General features: G+C 39.6%; 1 protein-coding gene across 7 annotated transcripts in view; it reads left to right on the top strand.

Annotated features, from left to right (window-relative positions):
• Positions 1-26,886, top strand: part of LOC138754411 (putative oxidoreductase YteT) — a 225,795-nt gene that overhangs the window by 136,745 nt on the left and 62,164 nt on the right. The window contains exon 13 of one of the 7 annotated variants that reach the window (XM_069918649.1): positions 12,778-13,111. The exons of the other annotated variants lie outside the window; for them this stretch is intronic. Coding sequence (XP_069774750.1) covers positions 12,778-12,840 — 63 coding nt within the window. The 3' untranslated portion in view covers positions 12,841-13,111. Of the gene's footprint in view, positions 1-12,777; positions 13,112-26,886 lie in introns of those variants that run through there. 7 annotated transcript variants of the gene reach the window in all.

Below are 26,886 nucleotides of genomic sequence, written 5' to 3'. Positions count from 1 at the left end.
CAAAAAATATTACAGCTGTGGTCCTGGTCTTCATATTGCCCTCCCACAAAACTCCTCTGCAGATGGCAGGGAGGCTATAGATCATGAATGGTCACTGGTACTGTGCCTTTAACGAATCTAGGGACTCAGGGAAGAAGTGATCTCACCTCTACTGTTCTCAAGAATTTGCTACCATAGAGTGTGTTCCTTTTATCTGCTGCTACAGGTGGCCAGCTTTGACCTCCTAAAAGTCTTTGACTCCATCAATAGCTGGGCACTATGTTGTCTCCTTTTCCTATTTAGCTCATGACAGAAGTTCATGTCCATCCTAAATGGCATGCAGACCGTCATCATAATCAATAGATGCCCAACAGCCCCATCTGAGTGAAACCAATATCAAGTTTGCAACTTCTCAATCTGTTTTACCACAGTGCTGCTGTACCCTACTGCCAGCCAATCTGCTGTGCGTGTCGAGCTAATATGTAGAATGAATGGAAAACTGCTGAGACTACATCATTTCTCCTCTGGAATTAAGGTCGCCCTGCATTGAATCAGTGAGCTGCAGTGTTCTGACACCAATTGTGTCCATGCATGTTTACAGCCAGAGCTCCAGGTCATTCTTGTTCATTGAAACTTTCATGAGGCCTTACATTTAGTATCTGCAAAATACAGGTCCTTCACCAACCTGCCTATGAGGCACAACATCACTATCCTTAAATAATGGTCCATGAGCAGACCCTAGAAAATATGGACTGATTTCCAAACTTCAGGAACTAGTTCTTAACAAATGCAACTATTGCTGATTTTCTTCAGTTTGCAACCACATCCTTCAGCTCTCTGAAAATTAATATGATATGAATATCAAAACTCAGGGTTAACCAGGGAGTAGTGATTCCTGTCTTCCTAAATGCTTCTGAACATTAGAAGAGATACCACTAATGTTGCCTTGCAAAATTCTCCAAATCTATTTGCGGAAGAGGTGAATAATTTCTCCCGTGCTAAAATAAGGACATTGTGGCTGTAATTACACTTAGTTGGTGGTGATGGGAGGAGTCACGTGATGGAGTAGTGGCCGGTAGGAGAATACCAGCCCTCTCCAGAAAAGAAGGAAAAAAGTAAAGAAAAAGCAAAGCCACAGACACACAAACCACAACAAATTAAAAATAAAGGTGTGGAGAAAATGGCACCAAAGAATGAAAAGCTAAAAACAACGGGAAAAAGAGAAGGAAAGACATCAGAAGAGAAAGGTGAAGGCCTTACCTGTATGAAGAAGCAGGGACCTGCTGTGGAGAGAGGAGCCCACTCCCTGAGGTCAGTGGAAACCCCGAAGGGTCGCGACCTACCGAGCACAGGACTACAAGGATGGCTCACGGAGCCAAACAGAAGTGCGCAACCGCGCATGCGCGACGCTCACTACAAAGACAACATCGATGGGAGGGGGGGACCAGCTGAGGAGTGGCTCTCCACAGCTTGAACAGATGAGAATGACCAGACAGCAGGGTTCCCAGCAGGAAGACACAGAAAATAATGGGAACGAGAAGGAGAGTGAAAAAAGGAAACCAGAGACACAGCAGATGACCAGCCAAGAGGAAGAGGACCAACATCAAGACACCATTAATAAAAACAAAAATACCCAGCAAACTGAGATAAACAGCCCAACAAGAAAGTGAGAAGAGTCAGAGGGAGAGGACAAGATCCTGGAGTGGACTCAGAGGAAGAGGAGGGAGAACATCAAGCTCTACACAGAGAAATAGAAGATAAAGGGAAGGGACTGTAGATAGATAGGAAATTTTTTGAAGAATATATGGAAGCAGTAAAAGAATAGCAGACATGAGAATTTAATGAAATAAAAAGAAGAATAAAAGATACAGAGGAAAAAGTGAGAAGAAATAGGGAAAAGAGTAGACATGGAAGAACGAGAAACAGCCATAGAAATGGAGGTGGACGACTTAAAAAGGAATTTGGAAGAGTCTGATAAAAAAGTTAAAGAAACACAGGAGCTGTTAGCTCAGAAGATGGATATAATGGAAAACTATAATAGGAGAAACAATATAAAGATAGTGGGCCTTAAGGAAAATGAAGAAAGCAAAGATATTAAAGAATTTATAAAAGAATGGATCCCCAGGGTCTGAGGAATGCCAGAATTGCAGGAAGGAATGGAAATAGAAAGGGCACACAGAACATTAACCCCCTAAACCACAGCTACAACAAAAACCAAGATCCATTCTAGTCAAATTCCTGAGATATACAACAAGAGAAAATATATTGGAAGAGGCAATGAAAAAAATAAGAGAAGACAAAAAGCCACTGGAATACAAAGGTCAAAATTTTTTTTTCTACCCAGACATAAGTTTTGAGCTCCTGAAGAAGAGGAAGGAGTTTAACGCAGCAAAATCGATCCTATGGAAAAATGGCTACAAATTTATGTTAAGATATCCAGCGGTGCTTAAAATAGTTATCCTGGGGCAGCAAAGCAGACTGTTCTAGGATCCGGAGAAAGCACGAGAACTTGCAGAACGCCTGCAAAACAGACAGAGAGATGAAAAAATGTAACAAGAACAAGAATTGATGACAAACTACATATAAAGAAGAATAAAGTATAAGTAAGAACTAAGAAGGGGAAGAAAGGGAAGGAAGGAAGTAAGGGGGGAATTAAGAGAGTGAGCTTTGTTATATGTGAAGATAAAAGTCTTTTCAGGAGGGGGCTGGGTGGGGGAGAATAACAGTCACTGCGAAATCAGTTGACGCTTGCGAGCATTTTCACAATCCAAATGGAGAGGGGAGATGTGGTTGCCCGACAAGGGACAAAGGGCAACTCAGACAGGGGACTTTAGGGGTTAAGGGAATTTTAGATGTGGGAGTAGTGGAAATATTTTATGTTTTAGAAGTGTTGTCTTACAGTGTGTTCAAAAAAAGAAAACAGAAATGGATAAGAAGGGAAGGTGGTGATGAGGAAGTGGAAAGGAAAGGTAAACAAAGTATGAAATGGCCATGTTGAACTATATGACTTTAAATATTAACGGAATACATAACCAAATCAAAAGGAAAAGGCTGTTAAATTTACTGAAGAAAGAAAAAATTGATATAGCATTCGTGCAAGAAACACATCTAACTGAAGTGGAACACAAGAAATTAAGGAGAGATTGGGTAGGGCAAGTAACGGCAGCATCATATAATTCAAAAGCCGAAGGAGTAGCTATATTAATCAATAAAAATGTACCAATCAAAATAGAAGAGGAAATAATAGATCCAGCAGGGTGATATGTAATGATAAAATGTCAGATATATTCAGAATTTTGGAATTTGCTCAATGTATACGCACCTAATGAAGAAGATTAAAAATTTATGCAAGATATCTTTTTGAAGATTGCAGATACGCAGGGGAATATACTGATGGGAGGGGACTTTAACCTTAATTTGGACTCTGGAAAAAAAGACTAGCAGAAAGAAAAAAGTAACCAAATTTATGGTTAAATCAATGCAGGAAATGCAACTTTTGGATATATGGAGGAGACAACACCCAAAGGAGAAGGAATATTCATATTATTCAGGTTGACAAAAACATACTCAAGGATAGACCTGTTCGACATAATACATTTTTTTGCTACGGCTAGGGCTATCTTAACAAATCTTTTTTGTGCATCCTCCAAATCAATTCCAAATTCTTTGTTTGTTATGTTACTTAGGAGAAAGATCTCTGGATTCTTTGGTATATTGTTTTCTGTTATTTTATTTAATATCTGATTGAGATCATCCCAAAATTTTTCTACTCTCTCACATGTCCAGATTGCATGAATTGTTGTTCCCACTTCTTTTTTACATCGAAAACATCTATCAGATACTGTTGGGTCCCATTTATTTAACTTTTGCGGTGTAATGTATAGTCTGTGTAACCAATTATATTGTATCATAGGTAGCCTCGTATTTATTGTATTTCTCATCGTTCCAGAACATAATTTCTCCCATGTTTCCTTTTTTATCTTTATATTTAAATCTTGTTCCCATTTTTGTTTAGTTTTACCATTTGTTTCCTCATTCTCCTTTTCTTGCAGTTTAATGTACATATTTGTTATAAATCTTTTGATTAACATTGTATCTGTAATCACATATTCAAGGTTACTTCCCTCTGGTAAACTCAAATTGCTTCCTAATTTATCTTTCAAGTAGGATCTCAGTTGGTAATATGCCAGCGCTGTATCTCCAGTTATATTGTATTATGTATTATGTCAACCTGGAAATTGGAAGATAATTTGAAAATACAACTATGGTATATAGAAATGAATAAATGTATTCCATTAGAAAAAATAACATATAGTTTAAGAAATAATATTGAAATATTCGAACAAGTATGGGAGCCTTACATTAAATACAATAGCGAAAACCTACCGGGGACAAACATTACCTAAGTTGATGGAAGGAGAAGGAAAGAAAAGAATGGACTCAGTAGAATTTCTGGTGTATTTTTGTTGAATGACAACATTGTCTGACTGGCTTAATGCAACCTAGATTGTATACCTAAAATGGATGAGAGGGGGGGGTGGGGGGGTGGCTTGGGAGGAGGGGGGGGGGGGAGAAAAAGTCACTGTATATGTGTGAAAAAGAAAAAGTGTATATCATGGCTAATGTGATTTATGGTGTGAAAAATAAAAAATTTAAAAAAAAAAGGATAGACCTGTTCCTGTTGTCAGCCCACATTCAAGGGAGAGTTAGGAAAACCGAATATAAAGCTAGATTGTTATCGGATCACTCACCCCTGTTATTGGCAATAACATCCCACCGAGAACGTATAGATGAAGATTAAACTCCATGCTACTAAAAAGACAGGATTTTAGAGAATTCATTGAGCAACAAATTAAAATGTACTTTGAAATAAATACGGAATCAGTGAAAGATAAGTTTATACTATGGGATGCAATGAAAGCGTTCATCAGAGGGCAGATAATAAGTTATGTAACTAAGATGAAGGACTACAATCGGGAAATAGAACAGTTGGAAAGGGAAATAGCAAGTACAGAAAAAGAATTAGCAATAAAGGAAGATATAACTAAAAGAAGAGAATTTGCAGACAAAAAAAAATATGAAACACTACAAACATATAAGTTGGAGAAGAACATAAGACAAAACAGTAGTATTATGAGCTAGGAGAAAAAATGCACAAAATACTAGCTTGGCAGCTTAAGACAGAACAAACTAAAAGAACGGTATTGGCATCAAGGAAAAAGTCAAACAAATTACATATAGCCCAACGGAGATCAACGAAAACTTCAGGGAATTCTATGAGCAACTATATCAAACTGAGAATGAAAGGAAAGAAGACAAAATAGACGAATTTCTAGCTAAAATTGAACTACTGAAATTGCAAGCAGAGGAGCAAAATAAATTAATAAAACCATTTGAAATAGAGGAAATACAGGATATATTAAAAAAACGCCAGGAGAGGATGGACTCCCAATAGAATTCTATAAAACATTTAAAGACTTATTAATTCCTCCTCTCCTGGAAGTAATGAACCAGACTGAAGAAACACAAAACATGCCAGATTCATGCAAAACAGCAATAATTACAGTAATACCAAATACAGGGAAAGATCCACTAACACCAGCATCGTATAGACCACTATCTCTACTTAACACAGATTATAAGTTAACAGCTAAACTATTAGCAAATAGATTGGCCGACTGTGTACCAAAATAGTAAAACTTGATCAAACTGGATTTATTTAAAAAAGACGAACAATGGACAATATCTGTAAGTTCATTAACTTAATCCATGCAGTGCAAGGAAACAAGACGCCAACAGTGGCGGTTGCTTTAGACACAGAGAAAGTCTTTGACAGAGTAGAATGGAATTATTTATTCAAAGTACTACAGAGGTTCAATCTACCAGAGAAATATATTAATTGGATTAAAGCATTATATAAGGGACCATTGGCAAAGGTGTCAGTAAATGGATATATATCAAACCAATTTAAATTAAGCAGATCAATTAGGCAGGGATGTCTACTATCTCCCTCACTGTTCGCGTTAGCTATAGAACCACTGGCAGAACTGATAAGAACAGAAAATAAAATAAGAGGGATAAAAATAAAAGAGAAGGAATATAAAATCAGTCTATTTGCAGATGACATCATAGTATACTTAACAGAACCAGAAATATCAATAAAAGAATTACTTAAGAAATTGAAGGAATATGGAGAAGTATCGGGGTACAAGATCAACTCAAATAAAAGTGAGGCAATGCCAATGATTGTGGATTTCACAAAGTTTAAGAAAGAATCACCATTTAGATGGCAAACACAAGCAATTCGATACAACTAAATAATAATCTCGGCCATCTATACAAACTAAATTATCAGCCATTAATGAAGAAATTACAAGACGACTTAGAGCATTGAAAAGACTTAACACTAACACTGATAGGAAGGGTAAACTGTATTAAAATGAATATCTTCCCAAGGATACAATACCTATTTCAATCATTACCAATTCACCTAACAGAGAAATTCTTCAAGGAGCTAAAGAAAATAATAAGGAAATTCTTATGGAAAGGGGGTAAACTGAGGATAGCGCTAGATAAATTAACAGAATGGTACAAACAAGGGGCCTTAAAGCTACCAAACTCTAAGAATTATTATAAAGCAGCACAATTAAGATACCTATCAGATTTTTATCAAACAAGGGAAAAACCAGATTAGACCAGATTAGAGCTAGATAAAATAGGGGAGAAGGTACCTGAACATACTATATAAGTGGGATGAAAAGTTGGTGCAACATAGGAATTCACCAGTACTGCATCATCTGCTCAACATTTGGAAGAAGATTCATGTAGAAAGGAATAAAATAAATTATCAACTACCAAAATTAATATTGATGCAAAATCAACTAATCCCTTTCACAATAGATAACCTTTCCTTTAAAGAATGGGAGAGAAAAGGAATCAAAAGAATAGAAAATTGTTTTTCCGGAAAATAAATGATTATCTTTTGAACAAATGAAGTACAAATATGGTATAACTCACAGTACAATGTTTGCATACCACCAACTGAAAACCTACTTGAAGGACAAATTGGGAAGCAGGCTGAGGTTACCAGAAGGAAGCAGCTTTGAATATGTGATTACAGACACAATGATAATTAAAAGATTTATAACAAACATGTACATCAAACTGCAAGAAAAGGAGAACGAGGAAACAAGCTGTAAACCTAAACAAAAATGGGAACAAGATCTAAACATAAAGATAAAAAATGAAAAATGGGAAAAGCTATGCTTCAGAACTATGAGAAATACAATAAACACGAGGTTACGCATGATATAATATAATTAGTTACACAGGCTATACATCTCGCCCCAAAAGTTAAATAAATGGGATCCAACATTATCAGATAGATGTTTTCGCTGTAAGAAGGAAACAGGAACAACAGTACATGCAATTTGGGCATGTGAGAAAGTGGAAAAGTTTTGGGAAGATCTAAATCAGGTATTAAATAAAATCACAAAAAGCAACATACCAAAAAATCCAGAGATCTTTCTTCTAAGTAATATAAGAAGTAAAGAACTTGGACTGGATTTAGATGGAGCACAAAAAAGATTTATTATGATAGCCTTAGCTGTAGCAAAAAAATGTATAATGTCAACCTGGAAATTAGAAGATAGCCTGAGAATACAGCAATGGTACATAGAAATGAATAAATGTATTCCATTGGAAAAAATAACATATAATTTAAGAAATAACATCACAGTATTTGAACAAATTTGGGAACCGTACATGGAACACAATAGAGAAATTCTACCGCGGACCTCCACCGCCTAAAATGACAGAAGGAGAAGAAGACGAAATGAACTGAGCCAGTATGTAAAAGTAGATGACACAAATTTCTTGTTTATTTTCATTGTGTGACCACGTTGTTTAACGGGTTTAATGTATCATATAGGTTGAACGTTGAGTGAGTGGGGAGGTGGGGGGTGAGGGAGGGAGGGAAAGGAGGGGGGAAAAAGGGGAGAAAATAACACTGTGTAGATTCAAGAGGGAAATGTCTGTGTGTATTTTGGTCATTATGGTTCATAGTGTGAAAAATTTTAAAAATTTTAAAAAAAACTTAGTGGTGATGGGCAGGGTTTTGGTGATGGGAATTGCTCATGTGTTGTGGAAATTGGGTTGACTTGTGTAGCACTTAGAATTGTTGCTAAGAACACAAACCACTTTGTTAACCTCTCAACTTTCTGATGCGGCTGGATTAATGCAACACAATTAATGGCACATTTATTTGCTCTACCAACTATAGATTCTCCATTGATACAAAGAACTGATCATGCACCTTGTTATATGAAATAGCATTATTTCAATCACCTATAAAAATGTAATTACATGACCTCACAGCTGATGTGGTGTGTGAGAACTGAAATAACTGAATGAGATATGTTGTGGGCTCAATTATCGTACCTCAATTATCGTACCTCATAGATTCCCCCACTATCTGAAAGTAGAGCATTCCTATGAAACCTTTTGTAAGCCGAAATGGCTTAAAGCAAAGAAGCAATTACCATTAATTTATATGGCAACATTTTTTGAGGGTTCGTGGACCCAAAAAATAGCCATCCAAATCATACAAATAACACATAAAATCTAAAATAACACTAACAGCAGGAATAATATGATAAATACACAACCTATATAAATGTCTTTATTTCATTCTCCACGATCAAAATGCTTAATTACATCCAGTTTTACACTAAGCGTAACATCCCTTACAAGCTCTCCTCGACTTTTCTGATACCTTGGGGCATATCTTGCCAACAGATGCGCAAAATAAATCGAGATAAAGCACAGATGCTTACAGACACAGTTCAAAGCTATGGCGGCTTGATGCTGAGTGTGGTTCCCAGGGAAGAAACTTGGCGGTGTCTCTCTGCTCGGGGTGCACACTGTCTCGATCACGGCTCACTGAAAATCAAATGCTGAATATTATTTTCCCTTTTCACCTTTTTTCTTAAAAGCAAAAATCTTCTTCAGACTCTTCTGATTAGCGAAAACGGGTACTAATGTAAGTCTTTCATGAAAGCAAAGTGGCGTAAAGTGAATTTTGAAAAATCAAGGGATACTTGTATACAACTGTTGGAATTTGTGCTGGTGTGTAGATGGGGCCTTTGCTATATGCCCATGAACAATTAGAACTTTGTTATTTATGGTGAGTGGTTCCCTGAGAGCTTGAACATGCAGCTATATGAAATGTGCAAAGGGATAATTCAAAATACCTCTAGGATAAGATGAGGAGAAAGTTCAAAGTTTACACAGTAGTAATATGTTTTCCTGTGCTTCAATTACAGTGGTTTACTATCTGAGGGAATTCATGCAATCTCTATTTGTTTTAATGTGAACTCTTCCACATTGCTTAAACATGTAGTGAGTTCCATGCATAGCTTCTGCTCTTTGGACTAATGTTCATGACAATAAGCTTCATGTCATGCTACCAAACAGGAAATTTACCCAAGAACGGCTATGTTCATGTGAAAGCACAGAGCACAGCACCACCAAATGGCCAAGAGTAGAATTGACTGTTTCCATTTGCCCTATTAAATAGCTTTCACTTCTCATGTCAATAATATATAAATGAATTCATACATTTTCTGCTGAACCCTTGACTTCAGATAGCTGTAAAGTTGTATTTTTTTCCCTTGAGGTTAAGCTCATCTTTGTTCTCCTGGTCATTCTTATCAAAATTGCACTTTATTTTTCTTGGTGGAGAAAAAAAGCATCTTCACAGGCATGAATTTATGGAGGACTTCAGAGAAGCCTATACACTGTGGCTCCTTTTCATTTCGATTGACTGGAAATTGACAGGTTATCAGTGAGGAACTGCTTATCTTTTTGGGGTGGGGCCCTTGAGAGATTCAGCATTGATCTTTTTTTAAAAATTTGCTTATTTTTCACATTATGAACCATATTAACCAAAATACTCACAAACATTTCCCTCTTGAATATACACGGTGTCATTTTCTCCCCTTTTTCCCCCTTCCCTCTCTCCTTTCCACCCCCTCCCTCCGCATTAAACATTCAACATATACAATAAACCCATTAAACAATGTCATCACACAATGAAAATAAACAAGAAAATTGTGTCATCTACTTTTACACACTGGGTCAGTTCATTTCGTCTTCTCATTCTGTCATTTTAGGGGGTGGAGGTCTGCGGTAGGCCCTCTGTTGTGTTCCATGCGTAACCTTGTGTTTATTGTATTTCTCATAGTTCCGGAGCATAGCTTTTCTCATTTTTCATTTTTTATCTTTATGTTTAGATCTTGTTCCCACTTTTGTTTGGATTTACAGCTTATTTCATCATTCTCTTTCTCTTGCAGCTTGATGTACATGTTTGTTATAAATCTTTTAATTATCATTGTGTCTGTAATCACATATTCAAAGCTGCTTCCTTCTGGTAACCTCAGCCTGCTTCCCAATTTGTCCTTCAAGTAGGTTTTCAGTTGGTGGTATGCAAACATTGTACTATGAGTTATACCATATTTGTACTTCATTTGTTCAAAAGATAATAAATTATTTCCCAAAAAACAATTTTCTATTCTTTTGATCCCTTTTCTTTCCCATTCTCTAAAGGAAAGGTTATTTATTGTGAAGGGGATTAGTTGATTTTGCGTCAATAATAATTTTGGTAATTGGTAATTTGTTTTTTTTCCTTTCTACGTGAATCTTCTTCCAAATGTTGAGCAGATGGTGCATACTGGTGAACTTCTATGTTGCACCAGCTTTTCATCCCACTTATAAAGTATATGTAGCATTGATCTTCTTGAAGCATTACAAATTGTAGAATCCCTCTGTCATTAACTGAGATTAACTCAGCAAAGTCAAATGATGGAATCTTGCTTGAACCTTGAGTCTGTCCAGCTTCACTATTTTCTCATTCCAGCATCACACTCCTTGCATGAATCTTGTTGTTTTAGCTACTCGATTAATAAATTGACTGGGTTATTGTGACATCCCATTAAAGTGTTTGTTCTGGATTGACTTTTAAATTTGTGCCTTTCACAATAATATTATGACTACAATCAACATCTATGAAACTGGAGAGACATAGGAGTATGCAGATGCTGGAATCGAACTACTGGAGGAATTCAGTGGGTCGAGCAGAATTAGTGGGAGAAAAAGAATGGCCAGGATCACGTCTTGATGAATGGTTCTGGCCCAAAACATCCATTCTTTTTCTCCCACAGATGGTGCTCATCCCATTGAAGTTGTCAGCATTTTATGTATGAAACAGTTTTTGTACTGGTATCATAAAGTGAATAAAGGTGACTGTTTAGACTGCTCAGACTCAGATTAGCAAAACTGGATGGATGAAAATTAGATTTAACAGGACTAAGTCTGTTGCCTTGGTAGCAAGGGATAAAGGAGTTTAATTACAGTTCATGTTAGTCTCTGTGCCGTCTGTCTAAAGTACCTTCACACCTGTTATTCAGCAAGGATATTGGAGTTGGAAATTTTGCTTTGATGTAATAGGACTGCAATTGTTGGAATGAGGCTTTGGAATAAGGATTTTTCCCCCAAGAACTATTTTGTGTAAAAGCATATATGTTCCCTAGAAGGATCAATTTTTGAAGATAATTTAGAGATTTTTGCATGAAATCACCTCAGTTTTAGAGCCTGGGTGGGGGGTGGGGTGATATTTGTGTGTCATTTACATGATATTTGGAGAAAAATAACTGGATTTTAGAATAAATTGAATTTTCCCCAGTGTCTGCCAAAAGAAGTTTGTCAAATTGACCCGAGGCCATTCAAACATATTCCTAGAGGCATATTGCTTTTGGTTAACCCAAGCTCTTTATTTAATCTTACTAAAACATCCTTCTTTCTCACTCATATATGTATTTTGAATTCTCTTAAATATATAATTTCCTTAGCTATTCTGCAGTAGAATGAACCAATGTTAGTTTTGCTTCAGTGAGAGTGGGGGAGAGTTGTTGAGAAAAAAACCCATTTAAGACCACTAGCCATGCCACATCAGTGTATTGGTATATTTTTCAGAGCAATGTTTCCATTCTAATCATTTCCTTGCAAGAGCTTAATTTCAGTTTAGTTAAATTCAGTTTGTTTACAGTTCTTTGTTTGTTAACATGTTTTACACTTTGTACAGTTTATTTTTTTGCACTACCAGTTAGTGGTAATTCTGTCACGCCTGCAGGAAAAAAAATCTGTATTCTATATGATGTCATGTATGTACTCTGACAATAAATTTGAAATCTGAAATGATCATAGGTGACAAGGCTCCACCACAGTTTGACAATACTATCTACCAAGATTACAAAATACTGAGACAGCAGACTGTGGAAAGAGTCCCCAAGGTTCATTCAGTTTCAGATTCACTTTATTGTCATTGTCTAATTAAACTAGCAGCGAAACACTCAAAAATCTCAGTACACAGTTGCGATAGCTGCCTATCAATACAGTACTACATGATTAGTTACTAGAGTTTATTCATGGTACAGTAAATCAGGTTGCAACAAGATGTTAAAATGTCCACCATTTAGATGGAGAACAACGCTTCCCCTAATCTCTGATATGCCGCGGATTACACATGCTGTCAACCTATGCCAGGTTCAGCAACTTCCCAATGAACCAGGTGCTATGTTAGGGAGAGTATACACTGTGCAGTCACAGTTCACAGAACTTAAAGAACTCTGGCATCGGCTATCACGAGGCCCAGAACAAAGCAATCTCCAGACCTCCTATTAGTCATCACAAGGCCCAGGGCAAAGCATTTCTGAGTCTTTCAATTCCAACATGACTCTACAGCTCCTGATCGCACCTGGACCCCTCACCGGCTCTGCTACACCACCTTCGGTCCTCCTCCTTTGATACCAGGAACCCCAGCAATAGCCCGAAGAAGTCACGACACAAGTAGCTCAACCCCTTTGCTAGGCTGCAGCTGAAACTCAATTTTCTGCAGCAATCGAGTCCTTCACGAATCTGCAGCATCTGCACGAATTGGCTCCTGTTTGGCACTCTCCCCTGCATCACACGACTCACTGTAGTCCAACTTCATCAAAATAAAAGGTAAGTACGGCTCCAATATCTATGTTTCATTTGCAGCAATCGTTGCTGAGGAAAGCTGCAGAAACCTGGTCCATGCCACCATCTTTGTCTGTCATTGTAAAATTTGCTTCATATCAGTTGCTCATGGAGAAGACTAAATAGCTATTTAAGGAATTCTTAGACCTCGAAGCTACTAAGTATGTATATTTATATTTTAAAAATGCGTTGTTTCCTTGAATGTGAGGTGAAAACATATTGCTGTTACTTGGAAAGTTCATCAGAAACTGGATTAATTGAACAAGATATTGATTAAAGTTTGCTCTCCTTCCTACTCTTGCAACTGAACTTTGTACCTCGATCTAATATGCCTACTAGATAAAGGACTGACTTTGGTCAAGTTAATGCTGGACAGTTTCTTCATAATCTGACCTGAACAACTGCCAGGATGAAAACAACTTTTTTTTTAAAAGCAGCAATTCTTGTAAAACTGAATAGTTTGGCAATGTTTTAACACCCAAAATCAATGAATTAAAGAGATTTTTGTTCTTGCCAGAGTTGTGTTGATTCTCCACCCAGGATCAGCACAGCTGCCTCTATGAAAAAATGGCACCTAAGTCTGAGGTGAAATGTTTCACCAAGACATCTGCTTCTGGGTTCAGCTAATTGGAGGTTAACCTATTAAAGAAAGCCTAATCCTAACTAAAAAATAATTACTTTTCTTCCATCATTGATCCAGCCCTTTTCTCTCAGGAAATGAAACTCTAGTGTCATAGTTTCAATTAATTGAAGCCAATTTTTTTTTTGCTATTAATATAAATATTTTACCCATTATCATAACTTGTGCAGCTGTGTGTGACCTTTCTTTAAATTCTTTATTTACTTATTTAATGCCAACATTTTAGAATGTTGTGATTTTTCTCCCCCTTGTTGCTCTTGTAGATTGCTATTGTTCATGTATTAGTTCGGATAGTTCAAAATGTAGCCTGAGATGTTCTCAGTCAGAACATTGAACAAAGAAGCACAGTATAGGTCCTCTGTCCACAATGTTCTGCTGACCTATATAAACCGATTCCATCATCAATCTAAACCTTTCCAAACTCGCACTCCATAATCCATTATTTTTCTTACATGCACGTGCCTGTAAAAGAGTCTTTTAAATGTATTTATTGTACTTGCTTTTGCCATTGCCATTGGCAGTTCATTCCAGTACTCACCTCTGACATCTCCCCTAAACTTTCTTCCTATCAATATTTGTGATTCAAGAAGGAACACCACCTGATCTTCCCCATCTTGAATTTAGGGTTGTCTAATCAAGTTTTAGTAACATAAAGCGATCCCAGACAATAGACTTAACCTGGGACACACACTCTATGTGTGTCTTAGACAATAGACTTAACCTGGGACACACACTCTATGTGTGTCTTAGACAATAGACTCAACCTGGGACACACACTCTATGTGTGTCTTAGACAATAGACTCAACCTGGGACACACACTCTATGTGTGTCTTAGACAACAGACTCAACCTGGGACACACACTCTCTGTGCTTCACCATCAAACTGATTCACATCACTATATCAAAATATCATTATTTCTAGATTACTTTTGGTCCACCTTGTCATGTTGACCATGATACTATTTATAGTAATCACACTTGCCTGCATTGCACCTGTATTCCTTTTAAGTACCTATTCAAATACCTTTTAAACTCTAATTGGATCTGCCTCTACTACATCTTTTTTTTCTTGTGGCTTCCTGTGTCACATAGGAAGTCCTCCTAAGCATACACTGTTTAAATCCTACTCATTATCAATTTTACATGGGTGATGGCTACAAAATCAGTTTCTGTGTGGAAACCTGGACAATATGGGAGGTTCCAGAAAAAGAGATGGAGGGGGAGATAACTGATAAATTTCCGAGATTGTTAGTTGCATCTCTGAGAATATAACATTGTTTTTTGAATTCAGCAGGTTTCCATCACAATTCCAGGGTCATGATTGCAGTACAAGGTTGACTAGACTATCCATCCATAACATGATGGGGCTCAAATTCTGTGGAACATCAAATGGCTCCATAACTGTTTTAACTGACATGCATTTCAAGATTGGGCATTCAGTTCAGAAAATAAGTTAAAACTAAAAAAAAATTGGTGTTTACAGAGCTTCCTGATGTTGAAGTGGCTGTTATTGAAGTGTTGAGATTCATCCTCTTATTTCTGTAACCATTTGTAAGTGTGGGATGCTGGCTGTGTCTAATTCACAGAAAGGGGAACACTGCTGTTAGTTTTGCTTTACTCTGGGTGATGTTCTGTTTTACAAATAGAACAAAAATTCCAAAATACTTAGCTTTGAGTATTTTAATCCAGTTATTTTGAACCGCTAAATTAAATACACACCTATCAGCTCGTCCTAAAAATCAGAAAGAAAGGGATTGTTGTCGCACATTGCATGCCATTAGAATATCCTAAACCACTACGAAGGGAACTAAATTATTTTTTATCGCATATTTAATATGCAAAGTTACCCTCCGATTGCAAACTAATCTATAAAATAATGTCATGAAATATTTTCATCAATTTGAAAGAGCAGCTGAAGCCTCATTTTAATGTCTCAATCAAGAAATAGCTCCAATAGTACAATCCCTCAATACCTCATTTGGAGTTTAAGATGATTCTAGTCTCAGGTCGATGGAGTGGAGTCCTAGTTAGGAGTTTCAGAGGCATGAGTGTTACCCACTGACATAAAAGGTCATATTGGCGGCAATATTGCTGGTGCTCTGGGCGGCAAGCACAACCAAAGGTCACCAGCCTGCATAGTAGCACTGGCCCCAACAACTGAACTGGCAAGTGAACGGAAGAGCAGCTTAATGGCCAGCAACCCCAAAATTGCACTGGCCTTGCAGCACAGCCAACAGACAGAGACAACCTGCAGGGAAGGGTATTGTTATACAGGAATGTACCTGTGTGTAGGAAACCCTCTTTTGTTATGTATGCTGTGACATCAGCCAAGGGGGGCCACGGTGGGAACAGTGCAAATATAAAAGTCAGGCCTGATCCCTAATAAAACTCAGAGCTTAACCTGACTACACTAGGTGTGTGTGTCTTCCTTCGAGTAGTGCACGGCTACAATAAATAAATATTCACATTTGCAATTAGTTGATGTTTCAATATTGCAGACTGCAGACAGGTTTTTTTTTGTGGTCCTGGAGTAGTTTATGATTAGAATAGCATGGGAGATTCAAGAGTCTGCTAAATGGTTTTTTTTGTGGGGGAAGTGGGAACTGTTCTTGAACATAGAGGTGCTAGACTTTAGGGCTCTGCTGAATGTAACAGTGACAAGGGTTATGGGGGATTCTTTGTGGTATTGGCAACCTTCTTGAGGCAGCATCTCACTGACATTGGACACAGGGGTCAGTCAGTGCCATCATGGGCTTGCCACTTTCTACAGCCTTCTGCATTCCTGGGCACTCAAGTTTTCAAACTAGGTCATAACACAACTAATCAGCATACTTCCAACAGTACACATCTGGAAGTTCAATATTCAATGACATGCCAAGTCTCCTCAAATTTCTTAGTAAGTAGACATTGGTGTGACTTCTTCATGGTTGGGACATGAACTGGCTGTAGAAGGGGTCTTTGTTATGTGGACTTCCAGGAACTTGAAGGCACTAACCCTTTTCACAGCCATCCTGTCAATGAAGACAGATACATCGACCCTTCACCTCCCCTTCCTAAAGCTTACAATAAGCTCCTTGGTCTTGCTGACATTGAGAGCAAGTTTGCTAGTCTGGCACCACACAATCAGATTCTCAATCTCCATCCTATATTCTGGCTCATTATTACATGCTACTCAGCCAACAACTATGGTGCTGTCAGCAAATTTATAGATTGTGTTGGAGCTGATCTTGGCTCTGCAATTGTGAGTTTAGAGGGAATAGAGCAGGTGACTATGCGTGGAGTCTTTTGGTTTTGATTTTTTGTCTCAAAGACTTCAATTCTATCATTTGGGGGGGTACCATGAAACACTCTCCTCATATTTGGTAGTATACAGAAATTCATCTCCATCCTTGTGTTTCTTGCATGATTTTATACAAGCCATGATCCAAACTAATAGCCTGCATACAAATGTGGCCATTTCAGGGAGATGAATATTAAACAGGGATGCATCATTTCCTCTACACCTTTCATCATTCTTATGTGACAGAGTATATAGAAATGTTTTGGGGAGATAAATTGGGAAAGGTTTGTTGGAGTAGGTTACATACAAACATTTTAAAACAGATCTTATTTAAAGTACTGGAGCTCTGCCCCATGGTAGACATATCGGCTCCACAGTTTTGAAAGAGCTTTGAAGAGTGCTCAAGAGACTTCACTAATGGATTGTTGTTTACAAAAGGCAACAGGTGAAAGATCTTGTCTGAGCCGCCTTCTGTCTGGAGATGTTCCAAGAGGGTCATGTCTTTTTGCAAGCAGAAAGAGTCAAACAGGCTTTCTCTCAGAGAGAGAGACATACAGAGATCACTTACACAGTGTTACAGCCATCAGAAGTAGCTGGGACTGGAACAGGACAAGTTGGCAAGCTTGTGGAAAGCCCCCTATTTTGGAAAATGGCCTGGTCAAAGCCCTTGTGGTTCATTCAAGAGGAGAGGACTGGCTGACTAATGTTTCACTTGGAATAAGAGAAACAAGAAGGAACTCTGTGGTGACCTGAAAGAAAGGTTATAATCTGGAGAACCCTGACGGTGCAAATTTCTTCAGCAAGACACTGAAGTGGCTGTTGGAAGTAAAAGGAACAACAAATAACTCTCTGAAAACCTAAAAGAACCTCTTGAGCAGTAATCATTTACCTTTCAAGCACCAACGCCTGGTGAACTTTATAAATGTTAAATTCTGTGCACAGTAAAGAATGGCCTGCAACCAATGAACTTTGAGGAATGAGAATTGAGATTGGATTGTGAATCAAATAACTTTTCTGAACTTACACACACATTGCATACATGTGCGCTTAGAATTAGAAGGGGGTTAAGTTAGGTTAAGTAAGTCAATAGTGATAAATTAAAGTTTGATTCTATTTTCATGTTTAAGGATAATTAAAAGCAACTTTTGTTTAAGTAACCATTTGCCTTGGTGAATATCTATTGCTGCTGGATTTTTGGGTCCTATGGGCTCGTAACACTTATCTCCATGCTGTTACCCATGTTCAACAACTCTCTTGGGTAGCAAAACTAATCTTCAACCAATGGCGACCTCACCTCCAGAAGCATAGTCATCAGTCATTGAGGTGCAGAATGTAGAGGCTGCTAGTATTTGCATATACTCAGCGGTTGAGCTCTCAGCCATCATTGACTTATTCACTGAAGCATACAGTACAAGAAGTTGGGTCTTTACACTCAACATCCACAAGACAAAGGTCCTCATTCAACCTCCACCTGTGCAACACTGCCCTTTCTTAATAAAGATTTGTAGTAGGGGGCGAGACTGATGTTAGTAATGAAATTCACCATGCCAGTAAAGCTTGAGAAAAATTGTACTTGATCAAGATCTCAGTCCTAGCACATGAATTATGTTCTGTGGATAGTGGTAATTCCTGTCCATTTATGGGCAGCAGAGACAAAGATTACCTAGAGCAAGCATCTCAAGGCAATGGAGAGATACCATCCATGATAACTCCAGAAAATCCTCTGAGTTCACTAAGAGGTAAGAAGACATGTATCACCATCTGCCAGGCTGACATTCCAGCAAACGTTGTTTGCATACTTGATACAAGACTCCCAAAACAGATGTTATTCATAACTTCATGGGAAAAGATTTTACACAGAAAATCTAAGGCAAAGAAAAAAAAAAATCAAGGATGTTCTCAAATATCTTTGAAAACTCTCACATCTCCTCTGATATTTTGAGAATCTCTATCCCATGACTTCACAACATGACAAAGGATCATTCAAAATGGCTTTGAGATCCTGGAGTGCATCCATCAGGAGTACCTACAAGCTCCATGATAAACAACAGGGGTGCACCACCTCATAAACTCACCACACCAGGTATCTCCATTTCCACCAGGAATCTACAGACCCAGCTTTGGCATCATTAGTCACTTCAGAACCCACAAGAAAATAAAGTGGAGTGGAAGTAAGTTATTCCTGATCTTAGGTGGCAGAAAAAGAGGAAGATAACATACAGCTATTTGGAATTGCATTTGAACTATATTTCCCATAGAATTAGTTTTTTCAGAATCGAAAACTTAAATGTATTTATTCTATCAAGCCACAATGCTGGATGTCAGCCTGGGAGATGATGATATATGTTTTCTTACCTTTCAGTGACTGAAAATGCTTAAATGTTTTTATTTTTTCCAGTAAACAAATACTTAAACCTCTTTTTAAAAAAAAAGCAGTGGACTCTTAGTGTCAGAGAAAGTGGTGGTGTATGAAAGCATGTTAAAAGTACATCCTGTTAGAACATTTTTGAATTAAAATGAAGTATTGCAATGGAAAGTTGGTGTAAACTTCACCGTGCTGACTTTAGGCTCTGCTACTGATGAAATGAAGGGAATGGCCAGAGATGAAGGAGAAAAGGTATCTGTTTAGAGGTTAGGACAGCATTAGGGTGTTGAGCGATTTGAAGATAAAAACCAAGATTATGAGATGGATTAACTGGAAAACCTCCCTGGAGGTTAGGGCAGGAGGTGTGCACTAGGAATATAAAGCCTTTTTTGGGGGGGGGGGGGATAGGATAAAATAAATATAGTGAAATAAGTCAGCCAATCAACCTAAGCCTTCCACAATGCTAATTAAACAATGCCATCAATCTGTTGATTGATTGATTATTGGTGCTTAGCTGTTAATCCAGCACAGTCTTGGTGCAGTATTGTAATTACTTTGGTTAATAAACAGTACAGCAAAAGCTTTTAAAAAGCTTTTAGTGCTTGTGCCAGTAAATGTGCACTACTGCACTTGTTTGGGGTCCTTAGCAGAATCGAATCATTCACTGTTAAACCAGAATTGATTCCGCATTGAACGGAAACCTCCAGTTCCGGTTTAGAAACAAATGTTTTTTTTTAAACTTGTTTCTTCTAAGATGACAGGCTGTTTTTTGGCTCCTGCTTTAAAATCATTTGGAAATGCATGTCAAGTGTTAGATGGCATTTCTGCCTTTTGGAGTGTTAACTTTGAGCTAGTTTGAATGTCCAATCATGAGTTGTTTAAATAAGGCTTTGACTCGAACAAGGAAAGCAGTTGAAGACAGCAAGCTTTATCCACCATAGTTTCAGGAAATAGTCACTGTATTAATATGCAAGTTTCAAGGTTCATGCAAACTTCCTCTTTGAATTATCTTCACTTAATACTCTTTTCTAAGTAACTTTTTGTACTTGGTAATTTCAGTCCAGATGGAAAATCCTCGAGGCTCGCTCACTTCTCCTTTGCTCAACCTTTCTTTTTCAACCTTGTAAATTCTGCCTCACAGTCAAATTCTCCACCCACAACAGGATCTCAGCTTCCACTAACCAGTTTAACTATTTCCTCACTGATGTTTTTATATTTCACCCAACTTTTACATCTGGCTTTTTCTTTCCTTCCTATGAATAATCATCTTCTTAAACCTCTTTGCCCCATCCCCTCCACCCTTAATTTCAATAACAATCTCTGTGTCTTGTTTCGATGATTGAGAGAGTTTGTGTTGCTAATCCATATGGGAGCTCTGCTATTTTCTTCTCTATGACACCACATTTTGTACATAATGTATTTGGACAGATAAATTTGTTCAGAGTAATCTATGGATCTCGACAATCATGAACAAGGAGAATAAGAATGGCCATTTCAAATAATACAGAAAATTTAAAGGATGATCTAAAGAAATAATGCACTATTGCCATCATTAATGTTAATTGTTCAAGGAGCTACCTTTCTAACGTTGCCAAACTTTCCCATTTAAAACCTTATTTCTGTTCTTTATAAGCCAATTGTTTTATGATTTCTAGTCACTACCTAACCAATATCATTTCTGAAATCCTGAGATACATTTACTCTCAAGATTTGATTCCTTTAATTGTTATGTAATAATACAAAAAATTGTAACATTCAAGAAATTTCCTTTTGCAAACCAAGAGTCACTATTAGCATTGCCAAATGCCCCTTAACAGTAAGAGAAAGCGAAACAAAAGACAGTCCCTCCAGAGACACTTGAGTGGATTCACCTCTAGCACTCCTCTTTGGCTTGGCTTCGCAGACGAAGATTTATGGAGGCGTAAATGTCCACGTCAGCTGCAGGCTCGTTTATGGCTGACAAGTCCGATGCGGGACAGGCAGTCGCGGTTGCAGGGGAAAATTGGTTGGTTGGGGTTGGGGGTTGGGTTTTTCCTCCTTTGTCTTTTGTCAGTGAGGTGGGCTCTGCAGTCTTCTTCAAAGGAGGTTGCTGCCCGCCGAACTGTGAGGCACCAAGATGCACGGTTTGAGGCGAGATCAGCCCACTGGCGGTGGTCAATGGGGCAGGCACCAAGAGATTTCTTTAGGCAGTCCTTGTACCTCTTCTTTGGTGCACCTCTGTCACGGTGGCCAGTGGAGAGCTCACCATATAACACAATCTTGCGAAGGCGATGGTCCTCCATTCTGGAGACGTGACCTACCCAGCGCAGTTGGATCTTCAGCAGCGTGGATTCGATGCTGTCGGCCTCTGCCATCTCGAGTACTTCGATGTTAGGGATGAAGTCGCTCCAATGAATGTTGAGGATGGAGCGGAGACAATGCTGGTGGAAGCGTTCTAGGAGCCGTAGGTGATGCCGGTAGAGGACCCATGATTTGGAGCTAAACAGGAGTGTGGGTATGACTACGGCTCTGTATACGCTAATCTTTGTGAGGTTTTTCAGTTGGTTGTTTTTCCAGACTTTTTTGTGTAGTCTTCCAAAGGCGCTATTTGCCTTGGTGAGTCTGTTGTCTATCTCGTTGTCGATCCTTGCATCCGATGAAATGGTCCCCTGTTCAATCCATTGTTAACCTGAGTTCCAGATCTAAACCTCTGATATGATCAGGAAGCTTTCAGAGCCCAAGGGCCGCCTTGCCTTTGGCACCCTTTCGCATCCCGGTTTTGATGCCTGGTTCCCATGAGCAAGTCTTCTTTAGCCCACAGCAAGAGTTCATAGGTGAGGAATCATTTTCCATATAATTGCCAAAAGGTACTATATTTTTGGCCCTTGAACCATCTCCATTATTTCTATTGCTCTTCATGTTTCACATCATATTAGGAATGTTCAGAAGGGCTGAAGCAATTGTTATCAGCAATTACCCTTATTCCATTTTATGTCCACTCTATTAGCTGGCAACACTTCCTGCTCTTGCCCCACAAAAGTGTTTTTTCTTGAATTACTGTCCCATTTTTTTTCAGTCCTGTCTCAATTATTCTAAGCCCCCTGTTAAATATTAATCGTAAGGACAAAATTTAATGGGATTATCAGTCTTGTGTATTTCTCTGCAAGTCAAGCAACTCCCTGACTTGAAAATAAGTTGACACCCTTCAACCCTGCTAAGTTGTACTAGCAAACCGCCCTACAAGGATATTGGATCCTCTCCAGTTCAGGTGTAACCTGTCCTACTTGAACGGATCCGACATGCCCTGTGAAGAGAGCCCAGTGATCCAAATGTCTGAAGCCCTGTCTCCTGCACAAGCTCCTTAGCCACTCATTAAACTGCACAATCTTCCTGTTTCCTGACTCATTGGTAAATTCTTCTTTGGCTTGGCTTCGCGGACGAAGATTTATGGAGGGGGTAAAAAGTCCACGTCAGCTGCAGGCTCGTTTGTGGCTGACAAGTCCGATGCGGGACAGGCAGACACGATTGCAGCGGTTGCAAGGGAAAATTGGTTGGTTGGGGTTGGGTGTTGGGTTTTTCCTCCTTTGCCTTTTGTCAGTGAGGTGGGCTCTGCGGTCTTCTTGAAAGGAGGTTGCTGCCCGCCAAACTGTGAGGCGCCAAGATGCACGGTTTGAGGCGTTATCAGCCCACTGGCGGTGGTCAATGTGGCAGGCACCAAGAGATTTCTTTAGGCAGTCCTTGTACCTTTTCTTTGGTGCACCTCTGTCACGGTGGCCAGTGGAGAGCTCGCCATATAACACGATCTTGGGAAGGCGATGGTCCTCCATTCTGGAGACGTGACCCATCCAGCGCAGCTGGATCTTCAGCAGCGTGGACTCGATGCTGTCGACCTCTGCCATCTCGAGTACTTCGACGTTAGGGGTGTAAGCGCTCCAATGGATGTTGAGGATGGAGCGGAGACAACGCTGGTGGAAGCGTTCTAGGAGCCGTAGGTGGTGCCGGTAGAGGACCCATGATTCGGAGCCGAACAGGAGTGTGGGTATGACAACGGCTCTGTATACGCTTATCTTTGTGAGGTTTTTCAGTTGGTTGTTTTTCCAGACTCTTTTGTGTAGTCTTCCAAAGGCGCTATTTGCCTTGGCGAGTCTGTTGTCTATCTCATTGTCGATCCTTGCATCTGATGAAATGGTGCAGCCGAGATAGGTAAACTGGTTGACCGTTTTGAGTTTTGTGTGCCCGATGGAGATGTGGTGGGGCTGGTAGTCATGGTGGGGAGCTGGCTGATGGAGGACCTCAGTTTTCTTCAGGCTGACTTCCAAGCCAAACATTTTGGCAGTTTCCACAAAGCAGGATGTCAAGTGCTGAAGAGCTGGCTCTGAATGGGCAACTAAAGCGGCATCATCTGCAAAGAGTAGAAGGGTAGACGGCGGCGGCCCCGATACGGGCAGGAGCAAGGGGGAGACGGCGGCCCCGGCCTCGGTCGTGTGAGGCAGGCGGAGGCCCCGGTCCGGGCAGGGAGTGGGAGGCGGCGGCCCCAGTCCAGGCACAGGGAGAGCAGCAGCGGCCCCGGCCCCGGTCCGGGCGAAGGGTAGACGGCGGCGGCCCCGATACGGGCAGGAGCAAGGGGGAGACGGCGGCCCCGGCCTCGGTCGTGTGAGGCAGGCGGAGGCCCCGATACGGGCAGAGAGTTGGAGGCGGTGGCCCCAGTCCAGGCACAGGGAGAGCAGCAGCGGCCCCGGCCCCGTTCCGGGCGAAGGGTAGACGGCGGCGGCCCCGATACGGGCAGGAGCAAGGGGGAGACGGCGGCCCCGGCCTCGGTCGAGTGAGGCAGGCGGAGGCCCCGGTCCGGACAGGGAGTGCGAGGCGGCGGCCCCAGTCCGGGCACAGGGAGAGCAGCAGCGGCCCTGGCCCCGGTCCGGGCGAAGGGTAGACATTGGCAAATAGCACAGGTATAATTATCCTGAGATTACAACTTTACCTAGCTCCCTGAACTCATTCTGCAGGATCAAATTTCCCTTCCTAACTAAAAATGATCTCCCCTCTCAGAATGTACTGTACTCTCTTAGAGACATCCTGGATGCTGGCATTAAGGAGACAATACACCATCCTGGAGTCTCTCTTACTGGCAGAGAAACATCCGTCTGACACCTGACCATGCTGTCTCCGACCACTGTTGTTCTACCTGACTTCACTCCTCCTTTCCAAGTCTCAGAGCCAGTCATGATGCCAATGATGTGGCCACTACTGCCACTACTGCTACCCTCTGATAGGCCAAGTGGTATACTTGTTACTGAGGGATTTGGCCGCGGGGAACTCTTCACTGTTTGCCTTCTCCTTTTACTCTTCCCAGTGGTCATTCTACTGCCTGCAGTATGACCATATTACTGTAGCTGCAATCTATGATCTTCCCTGCTTGTCAGATAATCCTGAGTTCATCAAACTTCAGCTCCAATTCCCTAATACATTCATCGAGGAGCTGTAGTTTTGGAGGTACTTTCTGCAGATGCAGACCCCAAGGACAGTGGAAGACTCCTTGATGCCCCACAACTTGCAGGAGGAGCAAATTTCTGTTCTGACTGACATCCCACTGCAGTGAGGGAAGCTGTACTGTCAAAAAAGCTGAAAGTCCTTGCCTGTTCTCACCTCACCTTCCTCTTAGCCCTCTTGCCAAAGGCTCAACTATGGGTTTACCCTGAATCACAATCACTCCCAAAATGGCTGCTCTTCTATACTTGATCTTTTATTGGCTGCTGAGCTTCCAAAGAGCCAATCACATCTCATCTTAGAAATGTGTTGCATGACAGAATATGTAGCCTATTCTCTTGAATTAGCCAAATCTATTTTGGGTTAAAGATTTTAAAGACAGCACGCTAGTAAAATAACATATTGCATTGGTGTTGCAGAGAAGTGCAGTTGGATAATCTAATCCCCTGAGGAAGAGTTGAATGTGCTTCCTGAATTGCTGATAATTGTCTTTCAAGCATTGAAGATAAACTCCTGTGCTTGCTGGGAAATATTTTAGTCATCGCTAGAAAGATAAAGTCTTTTGTTTTTCTCTCTTGAGCCATAAAGTTGGTTAAAAAGGCAGAGCTATCAACATTTCCACTCAGATAACCAGCATTCAAAACATGAAACACAGATCCATGTTTTGAATAGAAAATATGATCTTGTTATTCAAAGCAGTAAAGCCCACAATACATTTGATTTGTTTCAAAGATGTTCAATAAAATAAATTTTTGTTTTTCTCTTTTATCCCTTGCTTGTTGTGTTACATAAAGTTGAGTAATATCATGCAAATGACTACTTCTAAAAACTGAGCTTTGCTCCATTGAGCATCATAGCAAATCAAGGCTGATCATGCATTAATATCTTCACACAACACTTTCTTACAGTTCTCAATGAATGCCATTGAGAACCAGGATCGTATATTTCCATGCTTACAAGTTTCCTAATTGAGAGTAGTTCAGCATTTATGTATTTCTTTGGGTTGTGAGTATTGATGGCAAGATCAGCAATGTTGGTAAGCAGCTTTCTTAAATAATTCTAGAATTTTGATTCAGTACTGGGTCTGCTGTCCTCTTCCTTCTTGATTGTACATGATGCGTGTTTGGGGTTGCTGTCAGAGTTGCTAGTTGAATAACTGCAGTAAATTTCCATACTATAATACATAGAATTTACACTGTAGCCAAGGTATACGGGTAATGATGGGAGTGAGTATTTAGTGGATAAGGTGGCAGCCAGCAGCCAGCTTTATTGTGGATGTTCTTGAGCACTGTTGGAGAGGCTTTCATTCCTGACCTATGCTTTGTTGATGGTCTTGTTTATCAGGAGGTGAATCATTTGCTTGAGGGTACTCAGCAAGTGATTTACCTATTCCTTAGTAGCTTCTGAGCTGTTCTTCAGCAGCACCTTGAACTATTTGAAATTAAATATTGTTGAACACACACACGCGCGTGAAGTTAGGATTTAACATTCACTGTTTATAAACAGGCATTTCTGAGTTGCAAGGTAAAAATTAACAGAAAAGCTGCTGTTCCTGCCTTTTCCTACTTGTTTAAAGTTGGCTGTAATTTCATTAATTTGAAACAAACATGTAAATAGTCATTTCTGAATTCCCATTCAGAAAGTGGCCTGAGGAAATCCACATGTGCAGCAAACTGATAATAGGTTTTATTTTACACTTTAACTGAACTAGGGGAAGTGGAGAAAAGGACTGGGCAAATATGAGTATCAGTGCAGAGATATCACCACATTCATTTTGGATCTGTTTGACCAGAACTAAAAATGATCTTGCAATTCAAGCACGATTAACAGTTAGGAATAGGGAATACATTGTATTTTAGTAGGAGTAGATTGGACCCAATAATCCACCAGTATTAAAGAATATCTGCCTTCTTTGAGTTACCTCTATCCTTATTGGTGTCTCTCAGTTTTGTTTCTGGTTAATCATTTAAAGACAGTATTAAAACTATTTGTTTTTAGTAATGTCTTGAAATGGTTAAACAGAAGCAACTAGGACCATGTGTGTGTACACTGAGCTTATAAAGTTCTGCTGCAGTAACAAAAAG

The sequence above is a fragment of the Narcine bancroftii genome, chromosome 2 (genome assembly GCF_036971445.1).
Source record: "Narcine bancroftii isolate sNarBan1 chromosome 2, sNarBan1.hap1, whole genome shotgun sequence".
NCBI lineage: Eukaryota > Metazoa > Chordata > Chondrichthyes > Torpediniformes > Narcinidae > Narcine > Narcine bancroftii.
Note: the sequence above shows the minus strand (reverse complement) of the source record. Positions and strands in the feature narration are given on the sequence as shown.